The sequence below is a fragment of the Myiozetetes cayanensis genome, unplaced genomic scaffold (assembly GCF_022539395.1).
Source record: "Myiozetetes cayanensis isolate MyiCay16 unplaced genomic scaffold, myiCay2020 scf182, whole genome shotgun sequence".
Lineage (NCBI taxonomy): Eukaryota > Metazoa > Chordata > Aves > Passeriformes > Tyrannidae > Myiozetetes > Myiozetetes cayanensis.
This window is the reverse complement of record NW_026087392.1, coordinates 27,011-41,744: the sequence shown is the minus strand read 5'-3', so window position 1 is coordinate 41,744 and position 14,734 is coordinate 27,011. Positions and strand designations below refer to the sequence as shown.

Here is a 14,734-nt window from a genome sequence, read left to right as displayed (position 1 = left end):
GACTCGTCCCTGCTTGGATTTCAGGGATATCCCAAAGGAAAAAAAAAAAACTGTGGATAGGAGAAGACTTAGGAAAAAACACCCCTTGTTGATGAGAGTCACCAAAATTAGGCAGGATTTTGGATCCAAAGGCGCTTTCCCAACTGGAAAAGCGAGGCCAGGTTGGTTTCTGTGATTCCCTGGGATCAGGAGAACATTCCCAGCCCCTCTGGACCAACCCAGGATGGAAAATTTCCCTGATTTTTGGTGGGAATCTTCCCTAAACGAGCCCAGAGTTGTTCATTCCTGTGTCCCCCTTGGCTGCTCTGTGTGGATATCCCACAAACTTCTGGGATTCCCTGAGGATAAGGAACTCCAGGCAGTGTGTTGGGATCATCAGAACATTCCCAGCCCCTCTGGACCAACCCAGCCTGGAAAATTTCCCTCATTTTTAGTGGGAATCTTCCCCAAAAAACCCCAGAGTTGTTGATTCCCGTGTCCCCCTTGGCTACTCCGGAGCTTTGTGTGGATATCCCACAAACTTCTGGGATTCCCTGAGGATAAGGAACTCCAGGCAGTGTGTTGGGATCATCAGAACATTCCCAGCCCCTCTGGACCAACCCAGGATGGAAAATTTCCCTGATTTTTAGTGGGAATCTTCCCCAAACTGAGCCCAGAGTTATTCATTCCCGTGTCCCCCTTGGCTGCTCCGGAGCTTTGGGAGAGCTTTGTGTGGATATCCCACAAACTTCTGGGATTCCCTGAGGATAAGGAACTCCAGGCAGTGTGTTGGGATCATCAGAACATTCCCAGCCCCTCTGGACCAACCCAGGATGGAAAATTTCCCTGATTTTTAGTGGGAATCTTCCCCCAAAAACCCCAGAGTTGTTGATTCCCGTGTCCCCCTTGGCTGCTCCGGTTGCTCCGGAGCTCTGGGAATCTTCCCAAGGTCACCACGGTCCCCTCCTCCACCCCTGAGCAAAGTTCACCCAGAATTCCCATTTTTTTACAGCCCTGCCCCTCCTTCCCCCACCCCACGGGATCTCTCCGGCCTTTGTTCCCGAGATCACGCGGCCCGGCCCGGGTGGAGTCTCCCAACTTTTCATTTTCCAGGGATTTTCCACCTCCCAGCAGCTTCAGGACTCGGAAATTGGATTCCAGGTGTCCTGACTCGACATCCCGCTGCTTTTCCTGCAGGATTGGCCTTATTTTTTTCCCTTTGGAGGAAGGGGAGATTTAAAATATCCCGGGTTTTTCCTCCATTTTTTTTTTTAAGGGAATTGATTCCCATGGATTTCCAGCCCAAAACCGACTCCTTTTAGAGCAGGGAAAAAAATAAATTGATTTTAGAGAGGTTTAATTAAAACCAATTTGGAGCTTGAGCCTGGTGGGTCCTTCCCAGCTCTGGAATATTCCGGGATTCTCCAGGCTTAGTTTGGAGCATTTTCAGTGGGCATCGGGGAGAAGTTTATTAAAAAAAAAAGGTTATTTATTTATTTCAAAAATCACCCAGAGTTTATTATTTAGCCAAAAAAAAAAAATAGTTGATGAACCCCTTCCTTGAATTTAGGGAATTTTCTGAGAATTTTGCCTCAGAATTTTCCCTCAAAATTTTACCTCAGGATTTTACCTCAAAATTTTACCTCAAAACTTTTCTTTAAAATTTTACCTCAAAATTTTACCTCAAAACTTTTCTTTAAAATTTTACCTCAAAATTTTACCTCAAGCTTTTTACCTCAGAATTTTGCCTTCAAATTTTACCTCAGAATTTCACCCCAAAACTTCCCTTTAAAATTTCACCTCAGAATTTCACCCCAAAACTTCCCTTTAAAATTTCACCTCAGAATTTCCCCTCAAAATTTTACCCCAAAACTTCCCTTTAAAATTTTACCTCAGGATTTCACCTCAGGATTTCACCTCAGGATTTCACCTCAGAATTTCACCTCAAAACTTTACTTTAAAATTTCACCTCAGGATTTCACCTCAAAATTTCACCTCAAAATTTTACCCCAAAACTTCCCTTTAAAATTTCACCTCAGAATTTCACCCCAAACTTCCCTTTAAAATTTCACCTCCAAATTTTACCTCAGAATTTCACCCCAAAACTTCCCTTTAAAATTTCACCTCCAAATTTTACCTCAGAATTTCAACCCAAAAGTTTCCTTTAAAATTTCACCTCAAACTTTTACCCCAAAACTTCCCTTTAAAATTTCACCTCAGAATTTCACCTCAGAATTTCACCCCAAAACTTCCCTTTAAAATTTTACCTCAGGATTTCACCTCAGGATTTCACCTCAGGATTTCACCTCAGAATTTCACCTCAAAACTTTACTTTAAAATTTCACCTCAGGATTTCACCTCAAAATTTCACCTCAAAATTTTACCCCAAAACTTCCCTTTAAAATTTCACCTCAGAATTTCACTCCAAACTTCCCTTTAAAATTTCACCTCCAAATTTCACCTCAGAATTTCACCCCAAACTTCCCTTTAAAATTTCACCTCCAAATTTCACCTCAGAATTTCACCCCCAAAACTTCCCTTTAAAATTTCACCTCCAAATTTTACCTCAGAATTTCAACCCAAAAGTTTCCTTTAAAATTTCACCTCAGAATTTCACCCCAAACCTTCCCTTTAAAATTTCACCTCCAAATTTTACCTCAGAATTTCACCCCAAACCTTCCCTTTAAAATTTCACCTCAGGATTTCCCCTTCAAAACTTCCCTTTAAAATTTCACCTCAGAATTTCACCCCAAAACTTCCCTTTAAAATTTTACCTCAGAATTTCACCTCAAAATTTCAACTCAAAATTTTACCTCAGAATTTCGCCTCCAAATTTCACCTCAGAATTTCACCCCAAAACTTCCCTTTAAAATTTCACCTCAAAATTTCACCTCAAACTTTTACCCCAAAACTTCCCTTTAAAATTTCACCTCCAAATTTTACCTCAGAATTTCACCCCCAAAACTTCCCTTTAAAATTTCACCTCAGGATTTCACCTCAGAATTTTACCTCAAAACTTTACTTTAAAATTTCACCTCAGAATTTCACCTCAAAATTTCACCTCAGAATTTCACCCCAAAACTTCCCTTTAAAATTTTACCTCAAAATTTCACCTCCAAATTTCACCTCAGAATTTCCCTCGAAATTTCAACCGATTCCTTCCAGAAAGCTTCGATAATTCTGAGAAATTCCCATTTTTTCTCACCCATCTTTGGTGCAAATCCCCCCTTTTCCCGAGGGATTTCCTCTCCTTGTCCCCCGGGGGGTTTTTCCCGATGTTTTCCGTGTTTTCCATCATCCCATGGGCTCAGGTGAAGATTTTGATTAAAAAAATCTCTTTTTTTGGGTGTTTTTTGAAGCTGTTGCAGCCCCGGAGGGAGGGAATCCTTGACCTGCTGAATAATTCCCGATCCCTAAAAAAATTCCTGGAGGGAAAGGCCTGGCTGGGAGAAAGGTTTGGCTTTTTCCACCGAGGAGAAAAAAGTGGGAATGTTTTCATTTTGGATGGGATGCTCCTGTTCCCTGAAAACTCCGGAAAAATCCCTTGGGAATCTGCGGGGGAGTTGGGAATGTTGGGATGGGAGGGTTGGAGCTGGAGTGGAAAACTGATTTCCCTTTTTGGGCTTGGAATCTTGGAATGGTTTGGGCGGGAAGGGAATCTCAAAGCTCATCCTGATTTCAATCCCCTATCCCGGGTTGTTCCAAGGGATTCCAGCCCGGCCTGGGACATTCCCAGGGATCCAGGGACAGCCACAGCTTCCCTGGGAATTCCAGCCCAGCCGGGAATCCCTTCCCTGGATCCCATCTAACCCCACCCTGCAGCTCCCATTTTTAGGGAAAGGGACCTTTGGGAATGGAAACCTCGACAGGCTCCGGGAATGCCGGATCCGCAGGGTGGGATAACTGATGTCAGAACTTCTGGAGTCATCCCCAAAAAATTCCCGAAAAATCGCGTTTTCCTGTAGGAATCCCTTGGTTTTGAATCCAAGCCTTTTCTTCCCCCTTCCCAGCTCTTGGATGGAGTCGTTATCCCAGCTCTGGGATGGGACACTTTGGAATGGGAAGGGTCGAGTTGGGTCCAAAAGTTCCGCCCTCAGATCCCGGATTTTAAGCCCGGAGGGTTCCTGACTCCCCATGGAGTCGCTCCCAATCCCCTGCCATGGAATTCCCAGGGAAGCTGTGGCTGCCCCTGGATCCCTGCAGTGTCCCAGGCCGGGCTGGATCCCCTGGGATAGCGGGAATTGTCCCTGAACATGGAATGGGATCATCCTGAAAATCCCTTCCCACCCAAACCCATTCCAGCATAAAGGACACTCAGGACCCACCCAGAGGGATTTTTATGGAATGTGGGGATGGCAAAGGCGGGAAAGGGGAAGGGAGACCCTTCCCTGAGTGCCGAGATTCCCAGGGAACCCCCCCTTGTTCCCGGAACTCCTTCCCAGAGAGGAGTTGGGCTGGGCATGGATCCAATGTCAGGCTCTGGATCCAGGCTGGGAGAGCTGGGAATGGCCAGGCTGGAGCAGGGAAGGATCCAGGGAGAGCTGGGAGCCCCTTCCAGAGCCTGGGACACCAGGGATCCAGGGGCAGCCACAGCTTCCCTGGGAATTCCAGCCCAGCTGGGAATCCCTTCCCAATCCCCAACTCCAAGTTTTTTTTTCCCTCCCCCAGCAGAAAAATCTCCCAATTTTTTTGCCCCCCCCCAACCCCCTGGAGAAATCCCTGGAATTCTTTGGGAATCCAGGAGAGAGAAAGCTCCAGAAAACAATTCCTGGGAGCCTTTTCCAGGCGTAGAAATCCCAGAGAATTCCCCACAAACCCCTCAAATGACCGGATTGAGCTTCGAGTCGGGGTAAATCCAGGTGGGAAAAGTGTGGGAAAATCCCCCTCCAATATCCAGGGAAAGGCTTGGAAAAGGGGGCTTTGGAAAAATCCCTCGTCCTTCCCGAGCCACGGGGAGGTAACCATGGAAATGGGATATTTAAAGCTCCGATTCCAAAGGGTTTTTTTGTTCCAACTCCAGCTCCGATGGGGGGTTGTTTGTCCCGATTTTTTATGGAATTTCGGGATCTGGGGTGGCAGGGAAGGGGTTGCCATCCTGGAAAGGCTGTTCTGTGCCCAGGGGTGTTTTTTGGGAATGCTGGGCCTGTGGTGGGGGGATGAGGGGGGGTTGATCCCGTTGATCCCAAGGCATTCCAAGAGCTGGGAAAACCCGGAATGGCTTTGAGGTCTGGTGTGTGGAAAGCTGGGAATGCTGAGAATTCCTGGGAATGTTGAACCCAGGCTGGCTTAAACCCTGATCCCACCTTGGATGGCTGGGATTTATGGGATGGCTGGGATTTATAGGATTTCTAGGATTTATGGGATTTCTGGGATTTATAGGATTTTGGGATTTCTGGGATTGCTGGGATTTTTAGGATGGCTGGGATTTATAGGATTTCTGGGCTTTATGGGATTTCTGGGATTTATAGGATTGCTGAAATTTATAGGATTTCTGGGATTTATAGGATTTATAGGATTTCTGGGATTTATGGGATTGCTGGGATTTATTTTTCCTAAGAAACCCCTCCCCCAATTTCCTGCAGGAGCCAAACCTCTGGATTTTCCAGCTCTTGGGAATGCTGGGCCCTCCCTTTCCCAGCTTTTCCTGGATCCCATGGGAAGGTTTTTCCATCCCTAATTCCTGCAGAATCCAAAAACTGGGAATCTGGGAAGTTCTCCCAGATTCCCAATTGTCCCTCCTGCTGGATCCAGGTGTTTTCCATCTCCTTTGAGGCGTTTTTTCCCGGCTGGAATTTCGGGATAATCTGGGTGGGGAGGAAAGGACAGGGATGCGATTCCTGCTGGGAACAGGAACGGGAAAACAGGGTTGGAAAATCCCCTTCTTTACCTCGGGATGGGGTGGGAATTGGGGAGGAGGAGCTGATGGATTTGGGGAACTCTTGGATAACATTCCTGTGGGCTCCAAGATCCCTGGATATTCCAAGTTCCCTGGGAGAGCGGGATGAGCTCTGAGGTCCCTTCCCAGCCGGAGCATCCCGGGATTCCCGGGAAAACGGAGCAGTGGGAGGGGTTTTCTTTCTTCCTGGATTTGCGACGTTCCCTCCCCTCTGGATGTGCTTCCAGGAGCAATCTGGGATGGAATTCCCGTGGATGCTGGGGCTGAGATCCCGCTTTTCCTCTCTGTGCTCCCTTTCCCGATGCCTGAACGGAGCGGGATTGGGATGATCCTGAAAATCCCTTCCCACCCAAACCAGTCTGGGATTCCAGGATAAAGGACACTCAGGATCCACCCAGAGGGGTTTTTATGGAATGTGGGGATGGAAAAGGCGGGAAAGGGGAAGGGAGACCCTTCCCTGAGTGCTGAGATTCCCAGGGAACCCCCCCTTGTTCCCGGAACTCCTTCCCAGAGAGGAGTTGGGCTGGGCATGGATCCAATGTCAGGCTCTGGATCCAGGCTGGGAGAGCTGGGAATGGCCAGGCTGGAGCAGGGAAGGATCCAGGGAGAGCTGGGAGCCCCTTCCAGAGCCTGCAGGGGCTCCAGGAGAGCTGGAGAGGGATTTGGGATCAGGGCCTGGAATGGCAGGACACAGGGAATGGCTTCCCACTGGGAAAGGGGAGATTGGGGTGGGAGACTGGGAAGGGATTCCCGGCTGGGCTGGAATTCCCAGGGAAGCTGTGGCTGCCCCTGGATCCCTGCAGTGTCCCAGGCCGGGTTGGATCCCCTGGGATAGCGGGAATTGTCCCTGGACATGGAATGGGATGATCCCTAAAATCCCCTCCCACCCCCATTCCCTTCCCCTCCCCCCAGGTCGGTGCCGGTGCCGTCTCCGTGTCCATGTGAGGATTCCCTGGAAGGGCCGATGCTTCCCGAGGCTTTGGGATCCCCCTCCCCTGCCATTCCACCAGCTGAAGATTCCCGGATTTTCCCATGAACCATCTCCCACCTCGGGAAAACAGAGGTAAGGCCCCCCCTCTGCTCCTTCTTTTCCTTGGAATGTGGCCCTGCTGGAAAACTTCCCGGCCTGGAATTTTTTCCCTCAGGGTGGAATTCCCGGGGTTTTCCCGGCCCTGGGCATCCCTGGGATTTGCTCCTTCCATGGAGGAATTCTCGGGGCTGGAGAGAGGATATCCTTGGGAATTCCCGGTGGGAGAGGGGAGGGAATTCCCGTGGAAATTCCCAGTTCCTGGCCGGCATTCCCGGGAGGAAAACTCGCCCCTCCGGCTGCTGCTGTGGGGAATTCCCGTGGGTGGCATCCCAAATTATTCCCACTTGGGAATTCTCCTGGGAATTGCTGCTTTCCCGGGAACGTTGGGATGGTTTGGGAAGGGCTTGGAATTCCGGAGTCCCCCATTCCAAGGTGGGGGAGCCCATCCCCCTTTTTTTCCCTGATCCCTCTGGGTAATTTCCCTGGGAAGCTTGGGAATTGTTCTCTCTGCGACATTCCAAGGGTTTTCTGGGAGTCTCCCAGATCTGGGATGGGGGGGAGAGGAAAATCCTGGAATTCAGGGAACAAGAAGGTTCCCTGGGAATCTCAGGAAGAGTGGCTGGGAATGTCCAGGATGTATTTGGGAATGTCCAGGAGTGGGTTGGGAATGTCCAGGATTGGGTTGGGAATGCCCAGGATTGGGTTGGGAATGTCCAAGACCGGGAGGGAATGTCCAGGAGTGGTTTGGGAATACCCAGGAGTGGTTTGGGAATGTCCAGGAGTGGGTTGGGAATGTCCAGGATTTATTTGGGAATGCCCAGGATTGAGCTGGGAATGTCCAAGACTGGGAGGGAATATCCAGGATTTATTTGAGAATGCCCAGGATTGGGCTGGGAATGTCCAGGATTGGTCTGGGAATGTTCAGGAGTGGATTGGGAATGTCCAAGAGTAGTTTGGGAATGTCCAGGATTGGGCTGGGAATGTCCAGGAGTGGCTGGGAATTCCCAGGAGTGGCTGGGAATGTCCAGGATTGGGCTGGGAATGTCCAAGACCGGGAGGGAATGTCCAGGAGTGCCTGGGAATGTCCAGGAGTGGTTTGGGAATACCCAGGAGTGGTTTGGGAATGTCCAGGAGTGGATTGGGAATGTCCAGGATTGGGCTGGGAATGTCCAGGAGTGGTTTGGGAATGTCCAAGAGTAGTTTGGGAATGTCCAGGATTGGGTTGGGAATGTCCAGGATTTATTTGGGAATGTCCAGGATTGGGTTGGGAATGCCCAGGAGTGGCTGGGAATGTCCAGGAGTGGCTGGGAATGTCCAGGGTTGGGCTGGGAATGTCCAGGAGTGGCTGGGAATGCCCAGGATTGGGCTGGGAATGTCCAGGAGTGGATTGGGAATGTCCAGGATTGGGCTGGGAATGTCCAGGAGTGGGTTGGGAATGTCCAGGAGTGCCTGGGAATATCCAGGAGTGGTTTGGGAATGTCCAGGATTTATTTGGGAATGTCCAGGATTGGGTTGGGAATGTCCAGGATTGGGTTGGGAATGTCCAGGAGTGGCTGGGAATGTCCAGGAGTGGTTTGGGAATGTCCAGGAGTGGCTGGGAATTCCCAGGAGTGGCTGGGAATGTCCAGGGTTGGGCTGGGAATGTCCAGGAGTGGCTGGGAATTCCCAGGAGTGGCTGGGAATGTCCAGGGTTGGGCTGGGAATGCCCAGGAGTGGCTGGGAATGTCCAAGACCGGGAGGAAATGTCCAGGATTGGGCTGGGAATGTCCAAGAGTGGTTTGGGAATGCCCAGGATTGGGCTGGGAATGTCCGGGAGTGGCTGGGAATGCCCAGGAGTGGCTGGGAATGTCCAGGAGTGGATTGGGAATGCCCAGGAGTGGATTGGGAATACCCAGGATTGGGCTGGGAATGCCCAGGAGTGGTTTGGGAATGTCCAGGAGTGGATTGGGAATACCCAGGAGTGGCTGGGAATGTCCAGGATTTATTTGGGAATGTCCAGGAGTGGTTTGGGAATGTCCAGGAGTGGGTTGGGAATGCCCAGGAGTGGCTGGGAATGTCCAGGAGTGGTTTGGGAATGTCCAGGAGTGGGTTGGGAATGTCCAGGATTTATTTGGGAATGTCCAGGAGTGGATTGGGAATGTCCAGGAGTAGTTTGGGAATGTCCAGGAGTGGGCTGGGAATGTCCAGGATTTATTTGGGAATGTCCAGGAGTGGATTGGGAATGTCCAGGAGTGGGCTGGGAATGTCCAGGATTTATTTGGGAATGTCCAGGATTGGGTTGGGAATGTCCAGGATTGGGCTGGGAATGTCCAGGATTTATTTGGGAATGTCCAGGAGTGGGTTGGGAATGTCCAGGATTTATTTGGGAATGTCCAGGATTGGGCTGGGAGTGTCCAGGAGTGGGTTGGGAATGTCCAAGACCGGGAGGGAATGCCCAGGATTGGGCTGGGAATGCCCAGGATTGGGCTGGGAATGTCCAAGAGTGGTTTGGGAATGCCCAGGATTGGGCTGGGAATGCCCAGGATTGGGTTGGGAATGTCCAGGAGTGGTTTGGGAATGCCCAGGATTGGGCTGGGAATGTCCAGGAGTGGCTGGGAATGTCCAGGATTGGGCTGGGAATGTCCAGGAGTGGTTTGGGAATGCCCAGGATTGGGCTGGGAATGTCCAGGATTTATTTGGGAATGTCCAGGATTGGGCTGGGAGTGTCCAGGAGTGGTTTGGGAATGCCCAGGATTGCTTTGGGAATGCCCAGGATTGGGCTGGGAATGGACTTGGAGCAGGTGGAATTTCATCCAGCTTCCCACAAATCCTTCCTTCCCTTCTCCTCCTCCCCCTTTCTCCTCCCGGCGATCCCCCGGGCTCCAGGTGGAGCTTTGGGAATTCGGGATCGGGGGATGATGCAACAGGGCAGGACTTTTGTCTTGGGTTTTTATTTCCCCTCCCTTCTTTTTCCCCTCCCCTCTGGATTGGTCCGAAATTCCCAGCTGGGAAAACAAAGGGGGAGGGGTTTGGAAAAACCTCAGCCCTGCCCAGGCAGAGGGAACAGGAGCTTTCCAGGGCTGACATTCCCGGGATTTTGGCCCCCCCTGTTCCCGGGGCTGGGAAAGGGGGGGGACTCTCCAAGCCTTGGGGTTCATCCCTTCTCCTGCTTTTCCCTTGGAACCTCTGGAATTGGGGGGCAGGGAAGGCACAGCCCTCAGGAAGAGCCAGGTAAGCCTGGAATTGTCCTGGAATTGTTCCCCCCACCCCCCAGCTTGGCCTGGAATCCTTGGAAGTTGTTCCCTGTTCCCAGGAAAGTTGTTCCTGGTCTGTAACTAGAGTTTAATTCCTGGGATGGACTCGGAGCCAGGTTGGGATGGGCCTTGGATCCACCTGGGATAGCGGGAGGTGTCCCTGAACATGGAATGGGATGATCCTGAAAATCCCTTCCCACCCAACCCATTCCATGAATCCAGGCTAAAGGACACTCAGGATCCAGTCAGAGGGGTTTTTATGGAATGTGGGGATGGAAAAGGCGGGAAAGGGGAAGGGAGACCCTTCCCTGAGTGCCGAGATTCCCAGGGAACCCCCCCTTGTTCCCGGAACTCCTTCCCAGAGAGGAGTTGGGCTGGGCATGGATCCAATGTCAGGCTCTGGATCCAGGCTGGGAGAGCTGGGAATGGCCAGGCTGGAGCAGGGAAGGATCCAGGGAGAGCTGGGAGCCCCTTCCAGAGCCTGCAGGGGCTCCAGGAGAGCTGGAGAGGGATTTGGGATCAGGGCCTGGAATGGCAGGACACAGGGAATGGCTTCCCACTGGGAAAGGGGAGATTGGGGTGGGAGATTGGGAAGGGATTCCCGGCTGGGCTGGAATTCCCAGGGAAGCTGTGGCTGCCCCTGGATCCCTGGGGTGTCCCAGGAAAGGTTGGATCCCCTGGGACAGCGGGAGGTGCCGGGTTTGGATTGGGATGATCTTTAAGATCCCTTCCCAGCACCCCATTCCCTGATCCCACAAAATCCCTGGACCCGCTGCAGGACCTGTGGGTGACCCTTTGGAACATTCCCGACCTTCATTCCCTTCATTTTTATCCATTTTCCTGAAGTTTTTGTCTCATTTTCCCCCCTTTCCTCCTCCTCCCTTTGGGATCCACTCCCTGCTTTGGCCACATCCCGATTGGACACCCTTGGGAATTTGGGATGGTCGGAAAATCCAACCCCTCCTCTTTTTCCCTGGAGCTCAGCTGGGCCCGGGCAGGTGAGGAGGTGCTGATTGCAATTAGTGTAAATGAGCCTAACGAGCTGCTCATGCCCCCCCTCCCCCCTCCTGGAGCCCAGCTGGGATTCAGGGAGAGCTTGGAAAAGCCACGGAGCGGATTTTCCCGGGATCTGCTCGGGATTTCCCCCCTCAGCTGGAAGAGGTTCCGGTGTTGTGGTTGATGGTTGGTTATTCCCGAGCCTTTCCCAGCTTTTCCCACCCCTTTGGATAACGAGTTGGCTGCTGGAATCATCCCTGGGATGAAGGGAATGGGGGTTGTGTGTCGGGAACACGACAGGGATGATGGGAATGTCGGAATTCCCGCCTTTCCTCTGGATTGGCACTTTCCTAAGGATGATCCCCGCTCCAGAGGATTTATGGATTGATGTTCCCCTTTCCCACCCCTTTGGATAACGAGTTGGCTGCTGGAATCGTCCCTGGGATGAAGGGAATGGGGGTTGTGTGTCGGGAACACGACAGGGATGATGGGAATGTCGGAATTCCCGCTTTTCCTCTGGATCAGAAGGGATGGTCCCTGCTCCACAGGACATGGATTGAGGGCTCCCGTGGGAAGGTGTCGCTTCCCCCTGTCGGGAGATGAGTCAGCTCGTCAGCTCTAATTAAAGGCTGGGCTTTAATTAGGGGGGGAGGTGGATGAGTCAGAGGAGCCAGGGGGAGGTGGAGGAGAAGGAAACCCACCTGGATCCATCCCGGGTTTCCTTCCCAGAGGAGTCCCCATTCCATAGGGAAGGCTCCTGGTGGACGTCCCTGCATCCCTGTGCTCCCTAATTAATGCCCAGGGTTAATTAGGGTGGTGGGGGAGTCAGAGGAACCGGGGAGAAGGAGGAGAAGGAAACCCACCCGGATCCATCCCGGGTTCCCTTCCCAAAGGAGTCCCCCATTCCATAGGGAAGGCTCCTGGTGGAGGTCTCTGGATCCATGTGCTCCCTAATTAATGTCCAGGGTTAATTAGGGGGGAGTCAGAGGAACCAGAGGGGAGATGGAGGAGGTGGAGGAGAAGAAGGAAACCCACCCGGATCCATCCCAGACATGGAGCCGTTCCCTTCCCAAAGGAGTCCCCATTCCATAGGGAAAACTCCTGGCGGCTCCCCAGATCCCTGTGGATCCCCCTTTTCCCTGTTTTCCCCCCAACCCCCCGTTTTTCCCTGTTTTCCAGGTGCACAGTAGGTGTCTCACGATGAGCGGGCTGGGCGACAGCTCCACCGACCCCGCCAATCCCGACTCCCGCAAGCGGAAAGGCTCCCCCTGCGACACCGCCCAGAGGTATTCCCGGCTCCCAGCCCCTCCCAATCCAGCCCTCTGGAATTCCAGAGACCCCCTCTGCCTGCAAAGATGGAGGAGGGGCCAGCAGGGAGGATCCAGCGGGATTTGGGGCTCCTTATCCCGGTGAACGACGGGAATCCGGGACGGGGTTTTTTTGGTGGGGGAGGAGACTCCCAGGCCAGATTCCCAAGGAATCCTTGAGTGGGAATTCCATATTCCAGCCTCTTGCTGCGTTGAGGGGGCTGGAGCAGGGAAGGATCCAGGGAGAGCTGGGAGCCCCTTCCCGAGCCTGCAGGGGCTCCAGGAGAGCTGGAGAGGGATTTGGGATCAGGGCCTGGAATGGCAGGACACAGGGAATGGCTTCCCACTGGGAAAGGGGAGATTGGGGTGGGAGATTGGGAAGGGATTCCCAGCTGGGCTGGAATTCCCAGGGAAGCTGTGGCTGCCCCTGCATCCCTGGAGTGTCCCAGGCCGGGCTGGATCCCCTGGGATAGCGGGAGGTGTCCCTGCCCATGGAATGGGATGATCCTGAAAATCCCTTCCCACCCAGCCAATCCTATTCCATGCTAAAGGACACTCAGGATCCACTCAGAGGGGTTTTTATGGAATGTGGGGATGGCAAAGGCGAACCTTTCCCCTTTTTTTTTCCCCCTGAGTCCCAGCTCTTATCCCAGAGCTGATCCTTATCCCAGAGCTGATCCTTATCCCAGAGTTTGGGATAAAGCCACGGATCCTCTGGTGCCGAGGGGGGGGATCTTGGACACCTCTTCCCAAAGGATCTGCTCTCCTGGCTGGGATCCATCTGCAATCTGCCCTCGGGAAGCAGATCCCTTGGGATGTGTTTCCTGACCCACCCCCTTCATCCAGGCTGGAGCAGGGAAGGATCCAGGGAGAGCTGGGAGCCCCTTCCAGAGCCTGCAGGGGCTCCAGGAGAGCTGGAGAGGGATTTGGGATCAGGGCCTGGAATGGCAGGACACAGGGAATGGCTTCCCACTGGGAAAGGGGAGATTGGGGTGGGAGATTGGGAAGGGATTCCCGGCTGGGCTGGAATTCCCAGGGAAGCTGTGGCTGCCCCTGGATCCCTGGAGTGTCCCAGGCCGGGCTGGATCCCCTGGGATAGCGGGAGGTGTCCCTGCCCATGGAATGGGATGATCCTGAAAATCCCTCCCCACCCAAACCATTCCATGCATAAAGGACACTCAGGATCCACTCAGAGGGGTTTTTATGGAATGTGGGGATGGCAAAGGCAGGAAAGGGGAAGGGAGACCCTTCCCTGAGTGCCGAGATTCCCAGGGAACCCCCCCTTGTTCCCGGAACTCCTTCCCAGAGAGGAGTTGGGCTGGGCATGGATCCAATGTCAGGCTCTGGATCCAGGCTGGGAGAGCTGGGAATGGCCAGGACCTTCCCGCCTTTTCCCCCTGGGAATGTTCCATTCCTGCTTTTTGGAGCTCCTGGGGATGCACAGAGAGCAACCCACCCTTGGAATGTTCTCCCAGTGCTCCCATGGCAGGAAAACCATCCCGTTCTCCCCCCCTCCCACCCTCTGGAAGTTGCCACAGCAACCGAGACACTCCGGGTTTTTCACGGAATGTGGGAGAGGGGGCTGTGGTTTTTTTTGGGATTCTCTCCCCTCCTCCCCCTCTTCCTTTGCTGGGAGAGGGATTCATTCCCATTTTTCCCCAGATTCCCTCGGGAATGGTCGGTGCCCCTTCCCTTGGCTGGATCCCGGGGGGGCTTCCAGTCCTTTTTTCCAGGAAGGGGGTTTTTACTTCCCAGGGATTTGAGGGCTCCTGGACCCACCTGATCCCACTGCAGGGGGGTTTTCTGGGATATCCCCCATGGAGGGACTCAGGAATTCATGGAATGGGCGGTCCAGCTTGGAATAGTTTGGGTTTTCCATGGTTTTGTTCCTCTCCTTTGGGATTTGAAGGGAATAGTTTGGGTTTTCCATGGGTTTGGTTCTCTTTTTTTGGGATTTGAAGGGAATAGTTTGGGTTTTCCATGGGTTTGGTTCTCTTTTTTCGGGATTTGAAGGGAATAGTTTGGGTTTTCCATGGTTTTGGTTCTCTTTTTTTGGGATTTGAAGGGAATAGTTTGGGTTTTCCATGGTTTTGGTTCTCTCCTTTCGGGATTTGAAGGGAATAGTTTGGGTTTTCTATGGTTTTGGTTCTCTCTTTTGGGATTTGAAGGAGACAAAGGGTGGGAGGGGAGTCATTCCCATCCTTCATTCCCATCATTCCTGCCATTCCTGTCACCCCTCCTGGGGGAGAGGCAATTTGGGAATTTGGGAGGCAAAGGTTCATCCCAGGATCGT

At 52.4% G+C, this 14,734-nt stretch overlaps 1 protein-coding gene across 1 annotated transcript in view; it reads left to right on the top strand.

Moving 5' to 3' along the window:
- Positions 1-14,734, top strand: part of NCOA1 (nuclear receptor coactivator 1) — a 58,712-nt gene that overhangs the window by 18,438 nt on the left and 25,540 nt on the right. Inside the window, exon 3 of the mRNA XM_050313386.1 lies at positions 6,788-6,938. Within this exon, the coding sequence (XP_050169343.1) occupies positions 6,788-6,938 (151 nt within the window). The remainder of the gene's footprint in view (positions 1-6,787; positions 6,939-14,734) is intronic.